The sequence below is a fragment of the Ursus maritimus genome, unplaced genomic scaffold (assembly GCF_017311325.1).
Source record: "Ursus maritimus isolate PB19 unplaced genomic scaffold, ASM1731132v1 scaffold_2, whole genome shotgun sequence".
Lineage (NCBI taxonomy): Eukaryota > Metazoa > Chordata > Mammalia > Carnivora > Ursidae > Ursus > Ursus maritimus.
This window is the reverse complement of record NW_024424452.1, coordinates 22,688,904-22,710,019: the sequence shown is the minus strand read 5'-3', so window position 1 is coordinate 22,710,019 and position 21,116 is coordinate 22,688,904. Positions and strand designations below refer to the sequence as shown.

Below are 21,116 nucleotides of genomic sequence, written 5' to 3'. Positions count from 1 at the left end.
GCGTGGATTTGGCCTGTCTCTCTGTTGCTGTTCCAGCTTCTTGAGGTGAGAATATAAAATCTGCCTTTTAGATTTTTCTATTCTTTTGAGTGAGGCTTGGATGGCTATGTATTTTCCCCTTAGGACTGCCTTTGCAGTATCCCATAGGTTTTGGACCATTGCGTTTTCATTCTCATTGGTCTCCATAAATTGTTTAAATTGATTTTTGATTTCCTGGTTTATCGAATCATTCCTGAGCAGGATGGTTCTTAGTCTCCAAGTGTTTGAGTTTCTTCCAAATTTTTCCTTGTGGTTGAGTTCCAATTTCAAAGCGCTGTGGTCTGAGAATATGCAGGGAATAATTTCAGTCTTTTGGTATCGATTGAGACCTGTTTTGTGACCCAGAACATGGTCTATTCTTGAGAATGTTCCATAGGCATTAGAATGGAATGAGTATCTTTGGTTCTGGGGTGTAGTGTTCTATATATATCTATGAGGTCCAACTCGTCAAGTATGGCATTCAAAGCCCTGGTTTCTTTGTCGATTTTTTGCATGGGTGTTCTGTCTATTTCTGATATATTTTTATCTATATGTCTCTTTATTCTGGTTAAGAGTTGGCTTGTGTATCTTGCTGCTCCCCTGGTGGGGGCATAGATATTTATAATTGTCATATCCACTTGTTGGATACATCCTTTAAGAATAACGTAGTGCCCTTCTTTGTCTCTAACTATAGTCTTGAGTTTAAAATCCAATCTGTCTGATATGAGAATTGCTACCCCAGCTTTCTTTTGAGGTCCATTGACCTGAAAGATGGTATTCCATCCCTTTACTTTCAGTCTGAATGTATCTTTAGTTCAAAATGAGTCTCTTGTAGACAGCAAATGGGTGGGTCATGTCTTTTTATCCAATCTGCAACCCTTTGGCATCTTATGGGAGCATTTAGGCCATTTACATTGAGACTGAATATTGAGAGATATGATTTTAATGATGCCATGTTGCCTGTAAAGTCTTTGTTTCTATTGATTGTGACTTTCTGTTCTGTATCACTCTTGGGGCCTTTTTACCTTCATAGAACCCCCCTTAATATCTCCTGTGGGGCTGGTTTCGTGGTTATGAAATTGGTCAATGACTGGCGATTCTGGAAGGTCTTTATTTCTCCATCAATTCTGAATGACAGCCTTGCTGGATAAAGGATCCTTGGCTGCATGTTTTTCTCTGAAAGAGCTTTTAAAATGCCCCCCCCCCAACCCTTTCTCTCATTCCAGGTCTGTGTAGACAGTTCTGACGTAACTCTGATACCTTTGCCTTGGTACGTGAGAAATTTCTTTTCCCTGGCCGCTTTCAATACTGTATCCTTGCATCTAATATTTGCGAATTGCACTATGACGTGACGTGGCATAGGTTTGTCGTGGTTGAGCTTGGGAGGGGTCCTCTCTCTGCCTCTTGGACACGAATGTTTGTTTCCCTTGCTAGATTAGGGATGTTTTCAGCTACAATTTGTTCAAATATCTCTTCTAGACCTCTGTTTTTCTCCACCCCCTCGGGAATGCCGATGATTCTTTTTTTTTTTTTTTAAAGATTTTATTTATTTATTTGACAGAGATAGAGACAGCCAGCGAGAGAGGGAACACAAGCAAGGGGAGTGGGAGAGGAAGAAGCAGGCTCATAGCAGAAGAGCCTGATGTGGGGCCTGATCCCAGAACGCCGGGACCACGCCCCGAGCCGAAGGCAGACGCTCTACCGCTGTGCCACCCAGGAGCCCCAATGCCGATGATTCTGACATTGGAATGTTTCATTGAGTCAGTAATGTCCCGTAACCTACATTCCTAAGCGTGGATTTTTTTGAGTCCAGATTCTATTTTAGCTTTCTCTTCTACTAACCCATCCTCCAATTCGCTGATACGTTCTTCTGCCTCATTCACCCTGGCCATCAGAGCCTCTAGTTTTGACTGCATTTGGCTCATAGAATTTTTAATTTCTGCCAGATTCGCTCTCATTTCCACCCTTAGAGATTGTATATTCTCATTAAGATTTTTGTTAATACTTTTTTCAAGTCTACACATCATCTTTACCATTGTTACTCTGAATTCCACATCTGATAATTTGGTCATATCCATATCCATTAGTTCTGAGGCAGAGGCCACAGACTCATTGTCTTTTCTTTGCTGGGGGGGATTTCTCCTTCTCGTCATTCTGATGAGGAGAGGTTGCAGGGTTGTCCAGAGCCCAAATTATTGACCGGACCCAGGCTGTGCGCCCTTGTTTTATAGGGACCTTAGGGATATGGGCTTCTTGATTTTTCAGCCTGCCTTCTGGGGGAGGGGCCTGCCGCACCAATACTCAGGCAATCCTGTTTGGGTAGAGTCTCCGTGTCCTCTGCGAGGGGGGATGGGGTGGGCATACTGTGAGCCCGTATTTCCAGGCTTTTGTTCTCTGGCGGCTTTCCCTGGTGGTTTGCTGTGCCTTTTCTGAGAGTCAGAGCAGCAGTAGCCGAATCTCAGCCTCTGTCTCAGAACAGAGGGATCGCGGACTGTTCTCCGCTGATGTTCTGGCCACTTTAACTCTGTTTCTGTTGGTGCTGCTCAACCCTGCAGCGTCCCGGGATGTGGGCCCACACCCGGCGTCCCAGCCCTCACTTCCAGGGCCGGCGCATCTCTGTTTTGGTGTTTCTAACACCGCCAGCCGCCAGCCGCCTCCACCCCCACACGATCCCAGAGCTCCTGGTCTCAGTGTGGTTCCAGTGAGTACACCGGAGCTCCATTTCAGTCTGGTCATGCGCGTTCCCTGGCTCACGGTCTCAGTTTGCTCTCTCGCGGGTGCCGGTCCTCGAGTCGCCCCCTCCCCCGTGCACGTGGCTACCGCTTCCCGGCGCCCAAACGCGGTGGCTCCCTCCCCCTTCCATTTATCTTCCGATACCTGTGTGCGGTTTCACGGCTCCCCACTTCGTAACTCAATACTCATCGCTGGAGATGTTCATTTGTAGAGATCCAGGTGTATCTTCCTGCCTGTCATGCTGATTCCGTGGATGCTCACAATGGTCTGGTACCTATCCAACTTGACTCAGGGGACTGGCTGAAAAAGGGGTCCCCTACTCCTCTGCCATCTTAACTCCTCCCCCCCTACATCTCTTACTACAGTCTTTGGTTTAAAATCTAATTTGTCTAATATGAGAATTGCTGCCCCAGCTTTCTTTTGAGGTCTTTTGGCAAAATAAATTGTTCTCGATCTCTTTGCTTTCAATCTGGAGATGTCTTTAGATTCAAAATGAGTCTCTTGTAGACAGCATATGGATGAGTCCTATCTTTTTACCCATCTCCAACCCTGTGTCATTTCATGGGAGCATTTAGGCCATTCACATTGAGGGTAACTATTGAAAGATATGAATTTGGTGCCACCATATTGCCTGTGAAGTCCCTGTTCTATAGATTGTCTCTATTAATTTCTAGTCTGTGTTACTCTTGGAGTCTTTCTTCTTTATAGAATCCCCCTTAAAATTTCTTACAGGGGTGACTTGGTTGTCATATATTCTTTCAATTTCTACTGGTCCTGGAAGCTGTTTGTCTCTCCATCCATGCTGAATGACAGCCCTCCTGGATAAAGTATCCTTGGCTGCATGTTCTTCTCATTTAGTACCCTGAATATGTCTTGCCAGCCCTTTCTGTCTTGCCAGGTCTCTGTGGATAGGTGTGACATTATTCTAATGTTCCTCCCTCCGTAGGTAAGAAATATTTTTCCCCTAGTGCTCTCAGGTTGGCTTCCTTGGTTCTAAGATTTGTTATATGCCAGGGCATTGGTCTGTTCTCATTGATCTTGGGAGGGTTCCTCTCTGCCTCTTAGACATGAATGCTTGTTTCCTTCCCCAGATTAGGGATGTTCCTAGCTATGATTTGCTCAAATATGCCTTTTAGTACTCTCTCTCTCTCTCTCTCTCTCCACCCCTCAGGGATCCCAATAATTCTGACATTGGAACATTTCGTGGTGTCATTAATCTCTCTAAGTCTGATCTCATGGGCTTCTAGCTGTTTATCCCTATCCTCCTCAGCTTCTTTCCTTTCTATCACCTTATCTTCTAGATCACTAATTCATTCTTCTGCCTCATTTTCCCTGGCTGTTAGAGTATCCAGTTTGGACTGCATCTCATTCATAGCATTTTTAAGTTCAGCCTGATTAGATCTCATTTCTACCCTCAGAGATTCTATATTGTTGCTAATGATTTTCTCAAGCCTAGCTATTGACTTAATAATTGCTACCCTGAAGTCTATCTCTGACATCTTGCTTATGTTCATATCCATTAGGTCTGTGGCAGAGGCCACAGTCTCTGCTTCTTTCCTTTGTTTGGAGTTCCTCCTCCTAGTCATTCTGTTGAGGGATGCTTGAGGGAATGTACTGAGTCCAAAATATAAACCACGACCCAAGCAAGATGCACTTGGGAAAATCCAGAGCAGTCAGAAGCCACTGCTGAAAACATAAAGCCAAAATGAAACACAAGAATAAAATTTATAAAATTTAAAAAATTTAGAAAAAAATTAAAAATTTTTTAAAAGGGGGGTGGGGGGGCGCCTGGGTGGCTCAGTCGTTAAGCGTCTGCCTTCAGCTCAGAGCATGATCCCAGCGTTCTGGGATCGAGCCCCACATCAGGCTCCTCTGATGGGAGCCTGCTTCTTCCTCTCCCACTCCCCCTGCCTGTGTTCCCTCTCTTGCTGGCTCTCTCTCTCTCTCTGTGTCAAATAAATAAATAAAATCTTTAAAAATAAATAAATAAAATATTTAAAAATAAATAAATAAAAATAAAAGGGGGGTGAGGGGAAGGGGGCTATAATCTCTCCGCATGGACAAAGTAGGGTGTTTCAGTTGTTCCTGGGTGTATTTTGTTCTGTTTATGAGAGGACACTACTTCCCAAAATTACAGGGAAAGTAAAACTTGTATATATAAAAAGGTAATATTGAATAGGGAAAAAAGGACTACATGGAAGCATATATCTATAAAAAATATATATAGGTGTGAAAAAGTACAAGTTGAAAAGCTACTATGAAATATGATATGTTAAACATCTGGTTGAAATGAGAAAAAGGTAAAAAGAAAAAACATAGAAGAAGCGTAAGAGAAAGAATAAAAAGGAAAAGAGAGTTGTATCTGAAAACTAAACAAGCAGTGAGGAAACGACAGGAGCTCAATATACTACTTTCCCTTGGTGTTGGGATTTTACAGTTTTATGCGGACCCTTGGGGTTGTTGTTCTCTTGGTCTTCCAGCTGGTCTTCTGGGGGAGGGTCCTGCTACACTTTCTCAGGCAACCCTGCTTGGGCAGAGTTGCCCTGCCCCCTGTTAGGGGGCTAAGCTCTGCGGAAACTGGTTTTTTTTGAGGTTTTGTTCTCTGGCGACTTTCTGTGCCTGTTTTGAGGGTCAAAGCAAAAATGGCTGCACCCAGACCTCTGTCCCAGAGCAGAGAAATCCTAGTCTCTTCTCTTCACTAAGCCCTCCAGAGCACAGTCTCCATTTCTGTATGCGCCTCTGAAAACCACAGCCACCCGCGGTGCACGGCCACAACACTAACCCCGGGACCAGTGTGTGTCCCTGTCCTTGGTGCTTCTAAACCGCGAGTGGCTGTGGGCTCATGGGGGCTCACGTGCACGGACCCACATGTCCTGGATCTTATTGGGGGGCTGCTCTAAAGCCCTTTCCCTGCCACTACCACTCTGTGAGTTTTTGCCTGTTCCCAGCACAGGACGCTTTGCACTCCAGTGTTATATCACTTTTCAGGTGCCAGCTTATGCAGGCTCTCTCCCCCTTCTGATTATCTTCCAATATCTCCCCGCAGATTCATGACTCAGCCTTTCCTACCTTGAGACAGGTAGTGTTTTTCTGCTTGTAGATATCATTTTCTGGGTGTTCAGAATGGTTTGGTAGATATCCAGCTAAATTCAGGGGACCATTTGCAACAGGGTCTCCTACTCCTCTGCCATCTTGTCTCTTCTATCATCTGTTTATTTTTTAATCTGATTGTGTGTGTGTGTGCATGTGTGTGTGCGCATGTGTGTGTGCACATGTTGTGTTATGTAAGTTCTTTCTGTATTTTTAATATTAAACACTTATTAGATTTGTCATTTGCAAATATCTCCTTCCATTCACTAGGTTGCCTTCTTGTTGTGTTGATGGCTTCCTTTGCTGAGCAGAAGCTTTTTATTTTGGTTTAGTCCCAATAACTTATTTTTGCTTTTGTTTTCCTGTCCTCAAGAGATATATCCACATATATGTTGCTAAGGCCAATGTCCAAGTGATGACTGCCTGTTTTATTTTAGGAATTTTATGGTTTCAGGTCTCAAATTTAGGTATTTAATCCATTTTGAGTTTATTTTTGTGTATGGTATAAGAAAGTGGGCCAGTTGCATTCTTTTGTATGTAGCTGTTGGGTCTTCTCAACACCATTTATTGAAAAGACAGAATATATTGTATATTCTTGCCTCCTTTATTGTAGGTTAATTAACCAGATAAGTGTGTATTTCTGAGCTCTCTGGAGGACATTATGCTAAGTGAAATAATCCAGACAGAGAAAAATGAAAACTGCGTGATCTCACTTTTATGTGGTGTCTTAAAAAAGTTGAACTCATAGTAAGAAAGAATAGAATGGTGGTTACTAGGTGCAGGGAGGTGGGGAAAGTGAGAAATGTTGGTTGAAGGGTACAAACTTTCAGATATGAGTTGGTTTTGGAGACCTGCTGGTCACCACAAGTACTGTGTGATGACTGTATTTAATAATACATTGTAAATCTGAAATTTGATGAGAGAGTAAATCTCAAGTGTTCTTACCACAAAAAAGTAAGTATGTATAGTGATGGATATGTTAATTTGCTTGATTATGGTAATCATTTTATAATATATACATATATCAAAACATGTTCTATACCTTAAAACATATAATTTTTATTTGTCAATCATACTTCAAAAAGTTGGGGGGGAAACCTGGAAAATAAGAAGATAAAAAGAAAACAAATGGTCTAAATATAATCCATTTGCCACTTTTAAGAGACTGTATGTATGTTTGTGCCTTTTTATAAAGGTATGTGGAAAATATCAGTACTGTCTCTAGGTAGTGGGAATATTTTGCCTTGAGCTTATTTATATTCTCTGATGTTTTCCTAATGGAAATTTATTACCAATAAATAAAATATGAAGACAAAAAAAAAACTTGAGAAAGATTAAAGAGAAAAATATTTAATGATTATATTTTAAAATCAAAATAGTCCTCAGACTTTTAGTATCAAACAAAAAACATGCTACAAGAATATCTTAAAGAATATCTTAAAGCAGGTTTTTGAATATGTATTTAATGTATGGTTTTTTTAAGGTACAGAAGTCTTAACAATCTACACATTGCTTTTGATTGTGTAGTTCAGAATTTATTAATGTTCTTTTTCATACAAATGCTAACAGGAAGGTATTAAAAAGATTTTGATAATTCTGTGGTTTAGAAAAAATACACCTGGGGCACCTGGGTGGCTCAGTTGGTTAAGTGTCTGCCTTCAGCTCAGGTCATGATCCCAGGGAGCCTGCTTCTCCTCCTGCCCCTCCCTCTGCTCATGCTTGCTCTCTCTCTCTCTCTCTCTCATACACACAAATAAATAAATAAAAATCTTTAAAAATAGGAAAGAAAAGAAAAAGTACACTTTTCAAATCATATATTTTCTACTAAGGGTTTTACCCCTTTGACCAATGTAATTAAACTTTCCCGTCTCTCAATATACTGTGACATACTGTTTCTTCCATTTTTCTTCTTAGAATTTTTCTCCTTAGATTATAATTACTCCTGTATATCTCTTCACCTCTTTCAAGTATCCACACACAAAGAGCCAGTTTTATACATAGGCAATAGTAGAAAATGTAAGGACTTAAAAAAAAAAAAAAAAAACCTCTGTTATTTAAATGTCCCCATCATTTTACAAAACAAAGAACATTTAACCCCCCAAAGTAGAGTTATTATCTTTGACTAGAGGTTTTAAGTTCAGCTTATGAAACATACAATATATTGTAACTTTTTTTCTCATGTTTTCTCAGAATGGTATAAACTTCGCTGTGGATTGTCAGCAACCCTCTGATTTATTAGGAGCCACTATTATCGTGTTGTCTTTATACAATACACCTTACGATCAGTGAGAAAGATCAAGGAGTCTTCCAAATTTGGAACCTTGTTTGATTTTCCCTAAATAAAATAGATTGAGGCTTTAGTCAAAATGAAATGTTTTGTGCTTTTTGTTGTTTGTGTGTTTGTAGGGTCAATAACCTGGCAGATCCCCAAATGGATATTCAGGATACCCACTCTCCTCCCTTGAAGGGCGAAAAAATAAGACAAGACATGAAGTGGAATAAGAATATGCCCAGATATCATGAGAGAGCTGTTTTTTCTAGATTGAATGAAATTGCTACTATTAAATTTAACACTGGGGTGAGCAAATTCACTAAGAATGTAAACCTAGTATGTCTGGCTTGGGTATAATACGTGCACTTGTTTAATATTTGAACTTAAAAGATGTTTGGAGTTTAGACATAGAAGATCCAGCCAGATATGGACCAGTGTGTGTTACAACCCCATTAATTTCCTGATGCAGGAGAAGTGAGTTCTGGATAAAGATCACAGCTGCTACTTTCACCATTAATTCTCAGAATCACTTTGAAAAGTTCTCATTTGTTTTCTTATAAATTTCCCCTTTGTTCAGTTCTAAGACAAGACCGGAAATTATTGCTGTTATAATCAGAAGATATTGATTGACCAGATTAGGGGTATTTTCTCATGATGAACCAGAGTTTGTATATCAAAACTTAACAAAGCATAATAGTTATATACAAATTTTATGGGGATGTTTCCCTTTAAAGTTGATAAATAGATCATGGTTTAAATAAAAGAAATATATATAATTTTGTTTTTCTCATCAGAATGACAAGTATATTAGTGAATAAAATAATCTTAAGATTTTCAATGTAGTTAGATCAGAAACTAGATATTAATCTTTCACCTTAATACCTTACACAAATAGAATGTTATGATATTTTTTCTTGGGCTCAAGGATATATTTGTATTATGTGTGTATATTTAGTGTGATAAAAATTTGGAGCATTTATATTAATGGGTTTCACTATGAATTTCCTCCTTGGGTCACCACCCATCGTAATGCTATGTTTCTCTCCTCTTTTTAGTTTGCACTTTACTGCCAGCAGTTTCATTCCATGTTTATAAAGAGGGCACTATTCACTTGGCGCAATTGGAAGTTGATGTTGCTACAGATATCAGTAATTTTGGTTTTCACTACGTATCTCTTAAGAACTATATACTCACAGTATGACCTGCCCATGAGAGAAATGGACTTGAGTCAGTATGGTCGAACAATTGTGCCTTATTCAGTTTCAGGGAATTCTGATTTGGCTCTGAATTTCATAAATAATCTTGAGATTTTTCTGAAACGTAAGAATCAAGAACTTCGGGAAGTGCAAGGTAAGACCCATAGGAAAAAAAAGAGACTGCCGCTTTATGAAGACCCATTTGTATTACTTACAAAGAAGGGGCTTAACTATGCTATTTAGCTACCCATTTCTTTCTTTTCCTACTAATTACCAGTATCTTAAAGGCAGCTAAATCAGAGACAAAAAAACAAAAGAGTATACTTCAAGACAACTGGTGACAAAAGTTAACAACTAATGGAGACATTTGGCTGTAGGTTGTCTCTCAGCTAATTGCATCATCTTTGAAAGGATGAGTTAAAGAGCCAAAATACTACATCGCTGTGAAATTTAACACAGAATTTTTATTCTGATCAAGATACAGAAATATTTCTCTAAGCTCTCAAAGTGAAATGTTGATTCCAAGATCTGAAGTTTGCCCTTCAGTCTACTATGTTCATCTCTTAAAGACAAGTGACAGAAGATTCCAAGATCTGAAATTTGCCTTTCATTCTATGTTCATCTTTTATTTTTTTTATTTAATAATATTTTTTAAATTATGTTATGTTAGTCACCATACAGTATATCCTTAGTTTTTGATGTAATGTTCCATGATTCATTATTTGCGTATAACACCCAGTGCACCATACAATATGTGCCCTCCTTAATACCCATCACCAGCCTATCCCAATCCCCCACCACCCTCCCCTCTGAAGCCCTCAGTTTGTTTCCCAGAGTCCACAGTCTTTCATGGTTCATTCCCCCTTCTGTTTAACCCCCCTTCATTCTTCCCTTCCTTCTCCTACCGATCTTCCTATTTCTTATGTTCCATAAATGAGTGAAACCATATGATAATTCTCTTATTTCACTTAGCATAAGCTCCTCCAGTCCTGTCCATGTTGCTGCAAATGTTGGGTAATCGTTCTTTCTGATGGCTGAGTAATATTCCATTGTATATATGGACCACATCTTCTTAATCCAGTCATCTGTTGAAGGGCATCTCGGCTCCTTCCACAATTTAGCTATTGTGGACAATGCTGCTATGAACATTGGGGTGCATGTGGCCCTTTCTTCACTACGTCTGTATCTTTGGGGTAAATACCCAGTAGTGCAATTGCTGCATCATAGGGTAGCTCAATTTTTTACTTTTTAAGGGACCTCCACACTGATTTCCAAAGTGGTTCTACCAACTTGCATTCCCACCAACAGTCTAAGAGGGATCCCCTTTCTCCACATCCTCTCCAATATTTGTTGTTTCCTGCCTTGTCAATTTTTGCCATTCTAACTGGTGCAAGGTGGTAGCTTAGTGTGGTTTTTATTTGAATTTCCCTGATGGCTAATGATTTTGAACATTTTTTCATGTGCCTGTTAGCCATTTGTGTGTCTTCTTTGGAAAAGTTCTGTTCATATCTTCTGCCCATTTTTTTATTTGATTATTTGTTTCTCATGTATTGAGTTTGAGAAGTTCTTTGTAGGTCTTGAATACCAGTCTTTTATCTGTAGCGTCATTTGCAAATATCTTCTCCCATTCCGTGGGCTGCCTCTTAGTTTTTTTGACTGTTTCCTTGGCTGTCAAAAAAACTATGTTTGTCTTTTAAAAACAAGTGGCAGAGACTTAATAGATTTACTCCTCAGAACTAATTTTTAGAAAGTAGTATAAATAGTTATGCTTAATTTGTTCAGTGCTTACCTTTGGTAAAAACCATACTAAACACTTTCTCTGCTTTATCTTTCTTAATGATAAAAGCAACCCTTTTATGTAGCTTGTTATCTATTCCTTTGTAGCAAATTACCCTAAAACCCAGTGAATGGAAAATTTGAATTTTTTGGTATGATGGAATGAACTTCTCTCACAAAAGCAACAAGGATACTTGAAAAACAGTTTTATAAATCAGCCAATTAAGAACACTGGAAATTAACCAAGAGCACAGAACAATTTAAAAGGTGTCTAGTCCAAAAAAGCAAAACAAAACAAAACTACCAAACCTCTATAAAAAGAGTAAGGTCTGTGGCATTTTAACTTAGAACTATTCCTATCACTCTCCCCCCTCAGCTCAGTGAAATGATAGCCATGAAAAGGCATTGAAGTTGATTGAAAGAACTGATCTATTTAGAGCTGTGTTAAAAGCCCATCTCTAGAGCACTGTCAATTTAACTAAAATAACAAGTCCCTGAAAGACTCCATTCCCAAGGGATTGTTCCTGTTGGATTTGAATCAGGGCTCAGCATTTTTGGAAAAAGCCCTATCTGCAGGGCATTAATAAAAACAGCAGCAGTCTTCTGGTAACATCATCACAGTTGGCTAAGGCTGTGATTTCAGTTGAGCCAAACAAGAGTCTGGCCAAAAATTAATATTGAAGGAATACCTGGAGAGCTAGATAACGAAAATGAACTTTGAAATGTTCTTATATTCCTGAGGATATAGAAGGCTCAGAAAGTATGTATGTGTATATGACCAAAAATGACCTAGGAAAGAAGACTCCAGTCAGAAACCTCTAGTGGATATTGAGACCTGGTCAAGTAAGTACAAGTTGAGGCTGACTTGTAAACTGCCTTAAATTTGAAGTGTGCCTTTATACACAGATTCCTTTAGCAAAGATGGAAAACTTTACTGGTTCTAGGCATTTTTTTCTTTTTTTATTATAAATATTTTTTATTCACCATACAGTGCATCTCAAGTTTTTGATGTAAAGTTCCATGATTCATTACTTGTGTATAACACCCAGTGCACCATGCAATACGTGCCCTCCTTAATACCCATCACTAGCCTATCCCTAACCCCCATCCCCTCCCCTCTAAAGCCCTCAGTTTGTTTCCCAGAGTCCATAGTCTCTCATGGTTCGTTCCCCCTTCTTTTTACCACCCCTTCCTTCTTCCCTTTCTTCTACCAATCTTCCTGCTTCTTATGTTCCATAAATGAGTGAAACCATATGATAATTGTCTTTCTCTGCTTGACTTATTTCGCTTAGCATTATCTCCTCCAGTGCCGTCCATGTTGCAGCAAATGTTGAGAAATTGTTCTTTTTGATGGCTGAGTAATATTCCATTGTATATATGGACCACAGCTTCTTAATCCAGTCATCTGTTGAAGGGCATCTCGGCTCCTTCCACAATTTGGCTGTTGTGGACAATGTTGCTATGAACATTGGGGTGCATATGGCCCTTCTCTTCACTACGTCTGTATCTTTGGGGTAAACACCCAGTAGTGCAATGGCTGGGTGTTTTTAACTTTTTTTTTAACTTTTTAATTTTTTTTTTATTTTTTTTAACTTTTTAAGGGACCTCCACACTGTTTTCCAATGTGGCTGTACCGACTTGCATTCCCAGCAACAATGTAGGAGGGATCCCCTTTCTCCACATCCTCTCCAACATTTGTGGTTTCCTGCCTTGTCAATTTTTACCATTCTAACTGGCGTAAGGTGGTATCTCAATGTGGTTTTGATTTGAATTTCCCTGATGGCTAATGATTTTGAACATTTTTTTGTGTGTCTGTTAGCCATTTGTATGATGTACCATATGACTGGGTTATTCATTACACTTCAGATCAACTATGTTCTTTCACTTCACAGCCTCAAGGCTGTCATGTCAATTAAACTGGACCATCATATGGCATTGATAAGCACCTGCTTCAATGCAATTATTATCAAAATACCAGAAGACTTTTTGCAGAAATGGCAAGTCAGTTCTAAAATGTGTATGAAAATGCAAATGACCTACAATAACCAAAATAACTTTGAGAAAAGAATAAATCATGTTTGTTTTAGACAAGAATAGAGCAAGACATTCTTAGTAATTTGCTGTTTTTTCAAGTTATAGACTACGTGGTGAGATTATTGTAGGAATTAGTGATGGAGTGGAATTCTTGAGGATAAACAAAGATTTGAAATAGACACTGTGGGAAGCTGGAAAGGGAAGAGATAAAAGGAAAAATATTTTTCTTTCCTCTCCAACTTAAGTAGTAGGTGATTTATTACATGTTGACTCACTGATCAATTTCTTTCTTTATCCTAGGTGACATAACAAAACATATAATCGAAAACAAAGAATTTCGTGACTTCTCCATTACTGCACTTTCCATTGAGGTTGAGGAAAACAAAACAGTATTTACTATTTTGTTCAATAATGAGGCATACCATTCAGCTGCAGTATCACTGGCAGTGTTAGACAACATTCTTTTTATGTTACTTTCTGGCCCCAATGCTTCTATCAAAGTCTCCAACCAGCCTCAACCTCTCCCTCTTTATGGTCTTAACATAATGTATGTATGATTTTCCTTTTACTGGAATTGATCCTTAATATATCCCTTGCTATCTGGCCATATGCATTTAAAAATAGCTATTAAATCATCATTTTCTACTTATATTTCATAATTTCTTTCATTTATTTCATCCTCTGTAGGCCTGTAAGTGGACTACAAATAGTAATAAATTTGGCTTTTGGCATGGCTGTTGTGGTCGGTAGCTTTTGCCTTCAGACAGTGACTGAGAGAACTACTAGGGCAAAGCACATCCAGTTTGTGAGTGGGGTCTCTGTACTTACTTACTGGCTCGCTGCTCTTCTGTGGGATCTCATCTACTTCTCCATTCTCTGCTGCTTACTACTGGTGAGTGTTACTGATGTTGCATGAAGGCTTATTGTCATTTGTCAACCACAGGAAATTCCTATTCAATAATTTGTACCCTAAAATAAAACTTGTAAAGAAATTTGAAACTACTTTGGCTTATTATGCCAGAGAATATATTGTGGAAACTTCATTATGGAAATGTTCTCATTCATATTTTTTCAATTGGAGAAAACATATTTCTTTGAAAGTTCTCTCTTGGTCTTCCCATGCAATTGCTCAGCATTATGCCTTGTCCCAAGAACTATTCTAAAGAAATATGGGCTATCATTTGTCACTTGTCCCTCACTACTCATATAGATAAGTCACTGATGACTGATTCCCAGTGCTGAGCCCTCTGGTAAAATTGGACATCAGCACACAGTTTAGAATTGTGTCTTAAGTCAGACTTCCTGTTACTATTCACCACCAGAACACACACACACCCCACTCCCATACCACCACTTTTGTACACCAGATCCAAGCTGGTTGGGTCTGCAAAACAGAACTAGGGTTTTTTTTAATGTTTTTTTATTGTATTATGTTAGTCACCATACAGAACTAGTTTTTACTCAGACACCCAATTTTAGGCACTGAGGGTGTGCCAAAAAGAGCAAGCAAGGATGGTATAACATCTTTTAATGCAATGATTTTGCTCATTTGTGAACTTTGCAACTTTTTTTGTTTTGGATGCATATTTGAGGGTGAGGGAGAGGTAAAGCTAGATAGTTTCAAGGGGTGAGCACATGGATAAAAGAGGTAAAGTTCTGGGGTGCCTGGGCCAGTTAAGCATCTGCCTTCACCTCAGGTTGTGATCCCCAGGTCCTGGGATGGAGCCCTGGCTCTGGCTCCCTGCTCAGTGGAGAGCCTGCTTCTCCCTCTTCCTTTGTCCCTCCACACCCCCACCCTCGCTCGTGTGCACTCTCTCTCTCTCTCTCTGTCTCTCAAATAAATAAAGAAAATCTTTAAAAAAAAAAGGTGAAGTTTCTGTACAAGAGGTACTAGGGAAGAAGTAGTTTACTTCAGGCTCATAAGATAAGGCTTTTCTTTTTTAATGGGTAAAGTTATCGAAGTAATGAATAGTTCTATCTTCTAATGAAGGCAGGGCTTGCTGTTTTCTAAGTTTTCTGGCTTGACTTCTTATCGCACTGTGTCCTTCACCTTGCACTTACCTCTGCACTCTGTGTCTCAGGGAGTGTTCAAATACTGTGGAGTGGATGCATTTGTTGCAAATTACAACTTTCTGGACACAATGATGATCCTTATGCTGTATGGTTGGTCTGCTGTACCCCTCATGTATCTTGGAAGCTTCCTGTTTTCTAGTAGTACTGCTGCCTACATCAAGCTCACCCTCTTTAACTACTTTTCAACTATATTCAGTATCACCATTTATGTCATAAGACAACACTATGGTAAGGACTTCACACATTTTCCCTTTCTCCAGGAAATTCATTAAATAAATGAGGATGAAAGAGCTCAAGGATAAAAATATTAATTGCTAAGCACTTAACTTTCCAGGAATCTAAAAACCTGTGCTCTTTGGAAATCAGCAAATATTTATCAAGTGGGTATGTGAGAGATAGAGTTTGAATGAGAGTAGGAGGGCTAGAGGAAATAGGGAAGAGAAAGGAAGAAAGAAAAAGAGAGAATTTAAGTCCTTTAAAGAATCTAGACTCACTATCATTCTAGCCTCATGAAAGAAAGAGTTAGAAGAGTAAAAGATTACGAGTGTGCAGATTCACCCCCACACACCTCCACCTTGAGACATGGTTCTTCGGTTTTTACCATCTTTAGCACTTTGGAGCAAGGTGGGGAGACTGGAGAGAGGAAGGTGTTCTGGTATGACTCTTCCTTAATTTAATGAAGCACATAATCTTGAACCTCCTAAGGAGAATTTTCTTCAGAAGGAAATAATAAAATATGTAACAAATGTAGTCATCATTAAAGCAATTTATTCCTTTCAGGCCTGGTTTCGGCAGGATTCCAGGAGTAGGTTTTCTCCATCTTCCTTCTCTGATTATGAAATTTAAAGAAGGGAAGACTCTGCTGGTGATTATTACAAATAAGACTTGTTTGTTTTTAGAACATTCCCTTTTTAATTTCTTGTGAACATGAATTTTGGACTGAATTCATCCATTCAACCCTGTCTTAAGTGGCAGAACCCCATCAAAAGAGGCTTCCAGACTCATTCCCTAACTTTATGCCTTGGCCTTCCACAAAATGAAGTTTAGTGTGTGAACCAGAAATAGCTTTTTTATTGACAAGGCAAGAAACAACAACTCTTGGAGAGGATGTGGAGAAAGGGGATCCCTCCTACATTGTTGCTGGGAATGCAAGTTGGTACAGCCACTCTGGAAAACAGTGTGGAGGTCCCTTAAGAAGTTAAAAATCGAGCTATCCTATGATCCAGCAATTGCACTACTGGGTATTTACCCCAAAGATACAGACGTAGTGAAGAGAAAGGCCATATGCACCCCAATGTTCATAGCAGCATTGTCCACAATAGCCAAATTGTGGAAGGAGCCGAGATGCCCTTCAACAGATGACTGGATTAAGAAGATGTGGTCCATATATACAATGGAATATTACTCAGCTATCAAAAAGAACGATTTCTCAACATTTGCTGCAACATGAGCGGCACTGGAGGAGATAATGCTAAGCGAAATAAGTCAAGCAGAGAAAGATAATTATCATATGGTTTCACTCATCTATGGAACATAAAAAGTAAGAAGATCAGTAGGAGAAGAAAGGGATAAAGAAAGGGGGGTAATCAGAAGGGGGAATGAAGCATGAGAGACTATGGACTCATAGAAACAAACTGAGGGCTTCAGAGGGGCGGGGGTGGGGAAATGGGATAGGCCGGTGATGGGTAGTAAGGAGGGCACGTATTGCATGGTGCACTGGGTGTTATACGCAACTAATGAATCATGGAACTTTACATCAAAAACCAGGGATGTACTGTTTGGTGACTAACATAATAAAATAAAAAAAATATATTATTATATAAAAAAATGAATAGAAGTAACAGTAACCTGGTTTATGAATTTGCCTATGTTAATACTTTCAAAGCTTAAAATAACATTTGATGAATATAAAAAATTAATTGGCATAATAATGCACTATCTTTTTCACAGGGCAAAATATTTCATGAGTAAAACAAGTATTTGGACCATGTTAATTAAGTAGACATTAAGAATGATAAATATTAATTTTAAAATGCACAGCTTACCACAACGTTGTAGCTAAGAACAAGTTCTCGGGTAATTACCGGAACTCAGGTAATGCCTTCAGTAGATCTTGATGAAAAAGCTGAACAGTTTCCCTTAAGTACTAATATTATGTGGAAAATAGAAGCCTTATTTTTTCCATTATCAAACTTATTAAATATAATGCTAGCTCTTTGTCAAAGTAAGTCACTCTGTAGAATAAATCCTGAGATAAAAGCAAATAAAAATTGAAACAATAATTATCCCAGGAAAAAATTCCCTATGGTCTACTTACCACAGTGATTAAATTTGTTGTTAATTTCTAAAATGTATTTAGCTAATTACTCTAATAGAAATATTTGCTTTTTTTTATACTTCATGCCAACTATTACTTGAACTCACTGTTGATTAAGAAATTAAATATTTTATTATTTTTGGTAATTTTGGATGTTATAATACAAAAATAACCTAATTCTTTAATAAATAGGTTGTGTTTGATATCAAAAAAAAAGAAAGAAAGAGCTTTTTTATTCTTTTGCATACCTCTCCAAAGAGAGTAGTATTATGCCATGTGGGGAAGGCGTGAACCCCTGAATAGTAGGCTAAAAGTCAAGTAGGAGTTATGCATCATGCTCATTCCCTGAAATGATACTATTGTCAATCACTTTTATACTACCTGTAGATTCTACCAGTGGTCTGCCCTATTTATCTGTTACCCATTCTGTCTTGCGTGTATTTCCTTTCTAAATTTTTCCTCTACCAGTAACTTAAACCTTTGGACTACTGTACCAATATTGACTTATTTTCCCTGATACCAGGTGGAACTGAAGGTCATTTCTACATAGCAGGTTTTCCATCCCTTCTTCCTCAGTGAATCTTCTTTCCTATAAGCATCCAGACTATAAATTCCTCAGATTCTCCTAACAGAAGGTAAGAGTGGAGTTAGTAATATTAATCTTCATTATTATATTCATTTCTGAGACTTTATATTGTCTGGACATAGTGTATTATCTTAATCCAGAAGAATCAGTGTTTCCTTCCACCTGGGGCACACTAAAGCAGCAAACTTGATTTTGCTTTATCTGAAACCTAGATACTATGGGTTTTCTGAATTCCAGTATCTAATTATGAAGACTCTTCTCTTCAAGTGTGGTTTCATGGACCTGTTAGTTTACTTCTTGGATTAAAATAAAATTTGTTGGGGTGCCTGGGTGGCTCATTTGGTTAAGCATCTGCCTTCAGTTCAGATCATGATCCCAGAGTCCTGGGATTGAGCCCCGCGTCAGGCTCCCAGCTCAGCCGAGAGTTGGCTTTCCCTCTGCCCCTCCCCTAGCTCGTGTTCACACTTGTGCTTCTCTCTCTCTTTCTCTCCCTCTCTCGCCCCCTTAAATAATAAAATAAAATCTTTTATTTTTTTAATTTTTTAATTTTTTAAATTTAAATTCAATGAGCCAAAATACAGTACATCATTAGTTTCAGCTTTGTAATGTAGCATGAAGTTAGGCAACGTGATGTCCCCAGCTTTGTTTTTCTTTTTCAACATTCCCTTGGCAACTCAGGGTCTTTTCTGGTTCCATACAAATTTTAGGATTCTTTGTTCCAGCTCTGTGAAAAATGTCAATGGTATTTTGATAGGGATGGCATTGAAAGTGTAGATTGCTCTGGGCAGCATAGACATTTTCACAAAGTTTATTCTTCCAATCCATGAGCATGGAATGTTTTTCCATCTTCTTGTGTCTTCCTCCATTTCTTTCATAAGTGTTCTGTAGTTTCTAGAGTACAGATCCTCTACCTCTTTGGTTAGGTTTATTCCTAGGTATCATGGGTTTTGGTGCTATTGTAAATAGAATTAATTCCTTCATTTCTCTTTCTTCAGACACATTGTTAGTGTATAGAAGTACAGCTGATTTCTGTGCACTGATTTTGTATCCTGCCACCTTGCTGAATTGCTGTATGAGTTCTACCAATTTTTGAGTGGAGTCTTTATGGTTTTCCACATGGAGTATCGGGTCATCTGCGAAGAGTGAGAGTTTGACTTCCCCTTTGCAAATTTGAATGCCTTTTATTTCTTTTTGTTGTCTGGTAGCTGAGGCTAGGACTTCTAGTACTATGTGGAACAGCAGTGGTGAGAGTGGACATTCCCATTGTGTTCCAACATTAAGGGAAAAATCCCTCAGTTTTTTCCCATTGAGAATGTTATTCACTGTGGGCTTTTCATAGATGGCTTTTATGATATTGGGGTATGTTCCCTCTATCCCTACACTTTGAAGAGTTTTAATCAAGAAAGGATGCTGTATTTTGTCAAATGCTTTTTCTGCATCTGTTGAGAGGATCATATGGTTCTTGTCTTTTCTTTTATTAATGTGCTATATCATGTTGATTGATTTGCGAATGTTGTACCACTCTTGCATCCCAGAAATAAATGCCACTTGGTTGTGGTGAATAATCTTTTTATTTTTTAACGTTTTAAAAAATTATCCTTTTAATGTAGTGTTGGATCCTATTGGTTAGTATCTTGGTGAGAGTTTTGACATCCATCTTCATCAGGGATATTGGTCTGTAATTCTCTTTTTTGATGGGGTCTTTGTCTGGTTTTGAGATCAAAGTAATGCTAGCCTCATAAAATGAGTTTGGAAGTTTTCCTTCCATTTCTATTTTTTGAAACAGCTTCAGTCGAATAGGTATTATTTCTTCTTTAAATGTTTGGTAGAAATCCCCCTGGGAAGCCATCTGGCCCTAGACTTGTGTTTTTTGGGAGGTTTTTGATTACTAAGTCAATTTCCTTGCTGGTTATTAGTCTGTTCAGATTTTCTGTTTCTTCCTGTTTCAGTTTTGGTAGTTTGTAAGTTTCCAGAAATGTATCCATTTCTTCCAGATTGCCTAATTTACTGGCATATAGTTGCTCATTATATGTTCTTAGAATTGTCTGCATTTCCTTGGTGTTGGTCATGATCTCTCCCCTTTCATTCATGATTTTATTAATTTGGGTCCTTTCTCTTTTCTTTTGGATAAGTCTGGCTAGAGGTTTACCAATCTTATTAATTCTTTCAAAGAACCAGCTTCTAGTTTCATTTATCTGTTCTGTTCTTCTGGGTTTTCTTCATTGATTTCTGCTCTTATCATTATCATTTCTCTTCTCCCACTTGGTTTAGGTCTTACTTGCTTTTTCTCCAGCCCCTTTAGGTGTAAGTTTAGCTTGTGTATTCGGGATTTTTCTAAGTTTTTGAGAGGTTTGTATTGCAATATATTTCTCTCTTAGGATCACCTTTGCTGTATCCAAAAGGTTTTGAACAGACGTGTTTTCATCCTCATTAGTTTCCATGAATTGTTTAAATTCTTTAATTCCCTGGTTGACCCATTCATTCTTTAGTAGGATAGCCTCCATGTATTTGAGTTATTTCCAAATTTCCTCTTGTGATTGAGTTCCAGTTTCAAAGCATTGTGGTCTGAAAATATTCAGGTAATAATCCCATTCTTTTGGTATCAGTTAAAACCTGATTTGTGACTGGTATGTGATCTATTCTGGAGAAAGTTCCACATGCACTCATAAATAATGAGTATTCTGTTGTTTTAGGATGGAGTGTTCTGTATATATCTGTGAAGTCGGTCTGGTCCAGTGTGTCATTCAAAGCCCTTGTTTCCTTGTTGATCTTCTACTTAGATGATCTGTCCATTGCTGTGAGTGGAGTGTTGAAGTCTCCTACTATTAATGTATTATTATCAATGTGTTTCTTTACTTTGGTTATTAATTGGTTTATATAATTGGCTGCTCCCATGTTGGGGGCATAAATATTTACTGTTGTTAGATCTTCTTGTTGGATACACCCTTTAAGTGTGATATAGTGCCCCTCTTCATCTCTTATTACAGTCTTTGGTTTAAAATATAATTTGTCTGATATGAG

The 21,116-nt window shown here is 38.5% G+C and overlaps 1 protein-coding gene across 1 annotated transcript in view; it reads left to right on the top strand.

Annotated features, from left to right (window-relative positions):
* The window catches only part of LOC103668882 (ATP-binding cassette sub-family A member 3-like), a 160,587-nt gene that overhangs the window by 91,316 nt on the left and 48,155 nt on the right, over positions 1-21,116 (top strand). Inside the window, exons 15-19 of the mRNA XM_008697189.2 lie at positions 8,248-8,419; positions 9,169-9,463; positions 13,420-13,666; positions 13,807-14,011; positions 15,201-15,420. Coding sequence (XP_008695411.2) covers positions 8,248-8,419; positions 9,169-9,463; positions 13,420-13,666; positions 13,807-14,011; positions 15,201-15,420 — 1,139 coding nt within the window. The remainder of the gene's footprint in view (positions 1-8,247; positions 8,420-9,168; positions 9,464-13,419; positions 13,667-13,806; positions 14,012-15,200; positions 15,421-21,116) is intronic.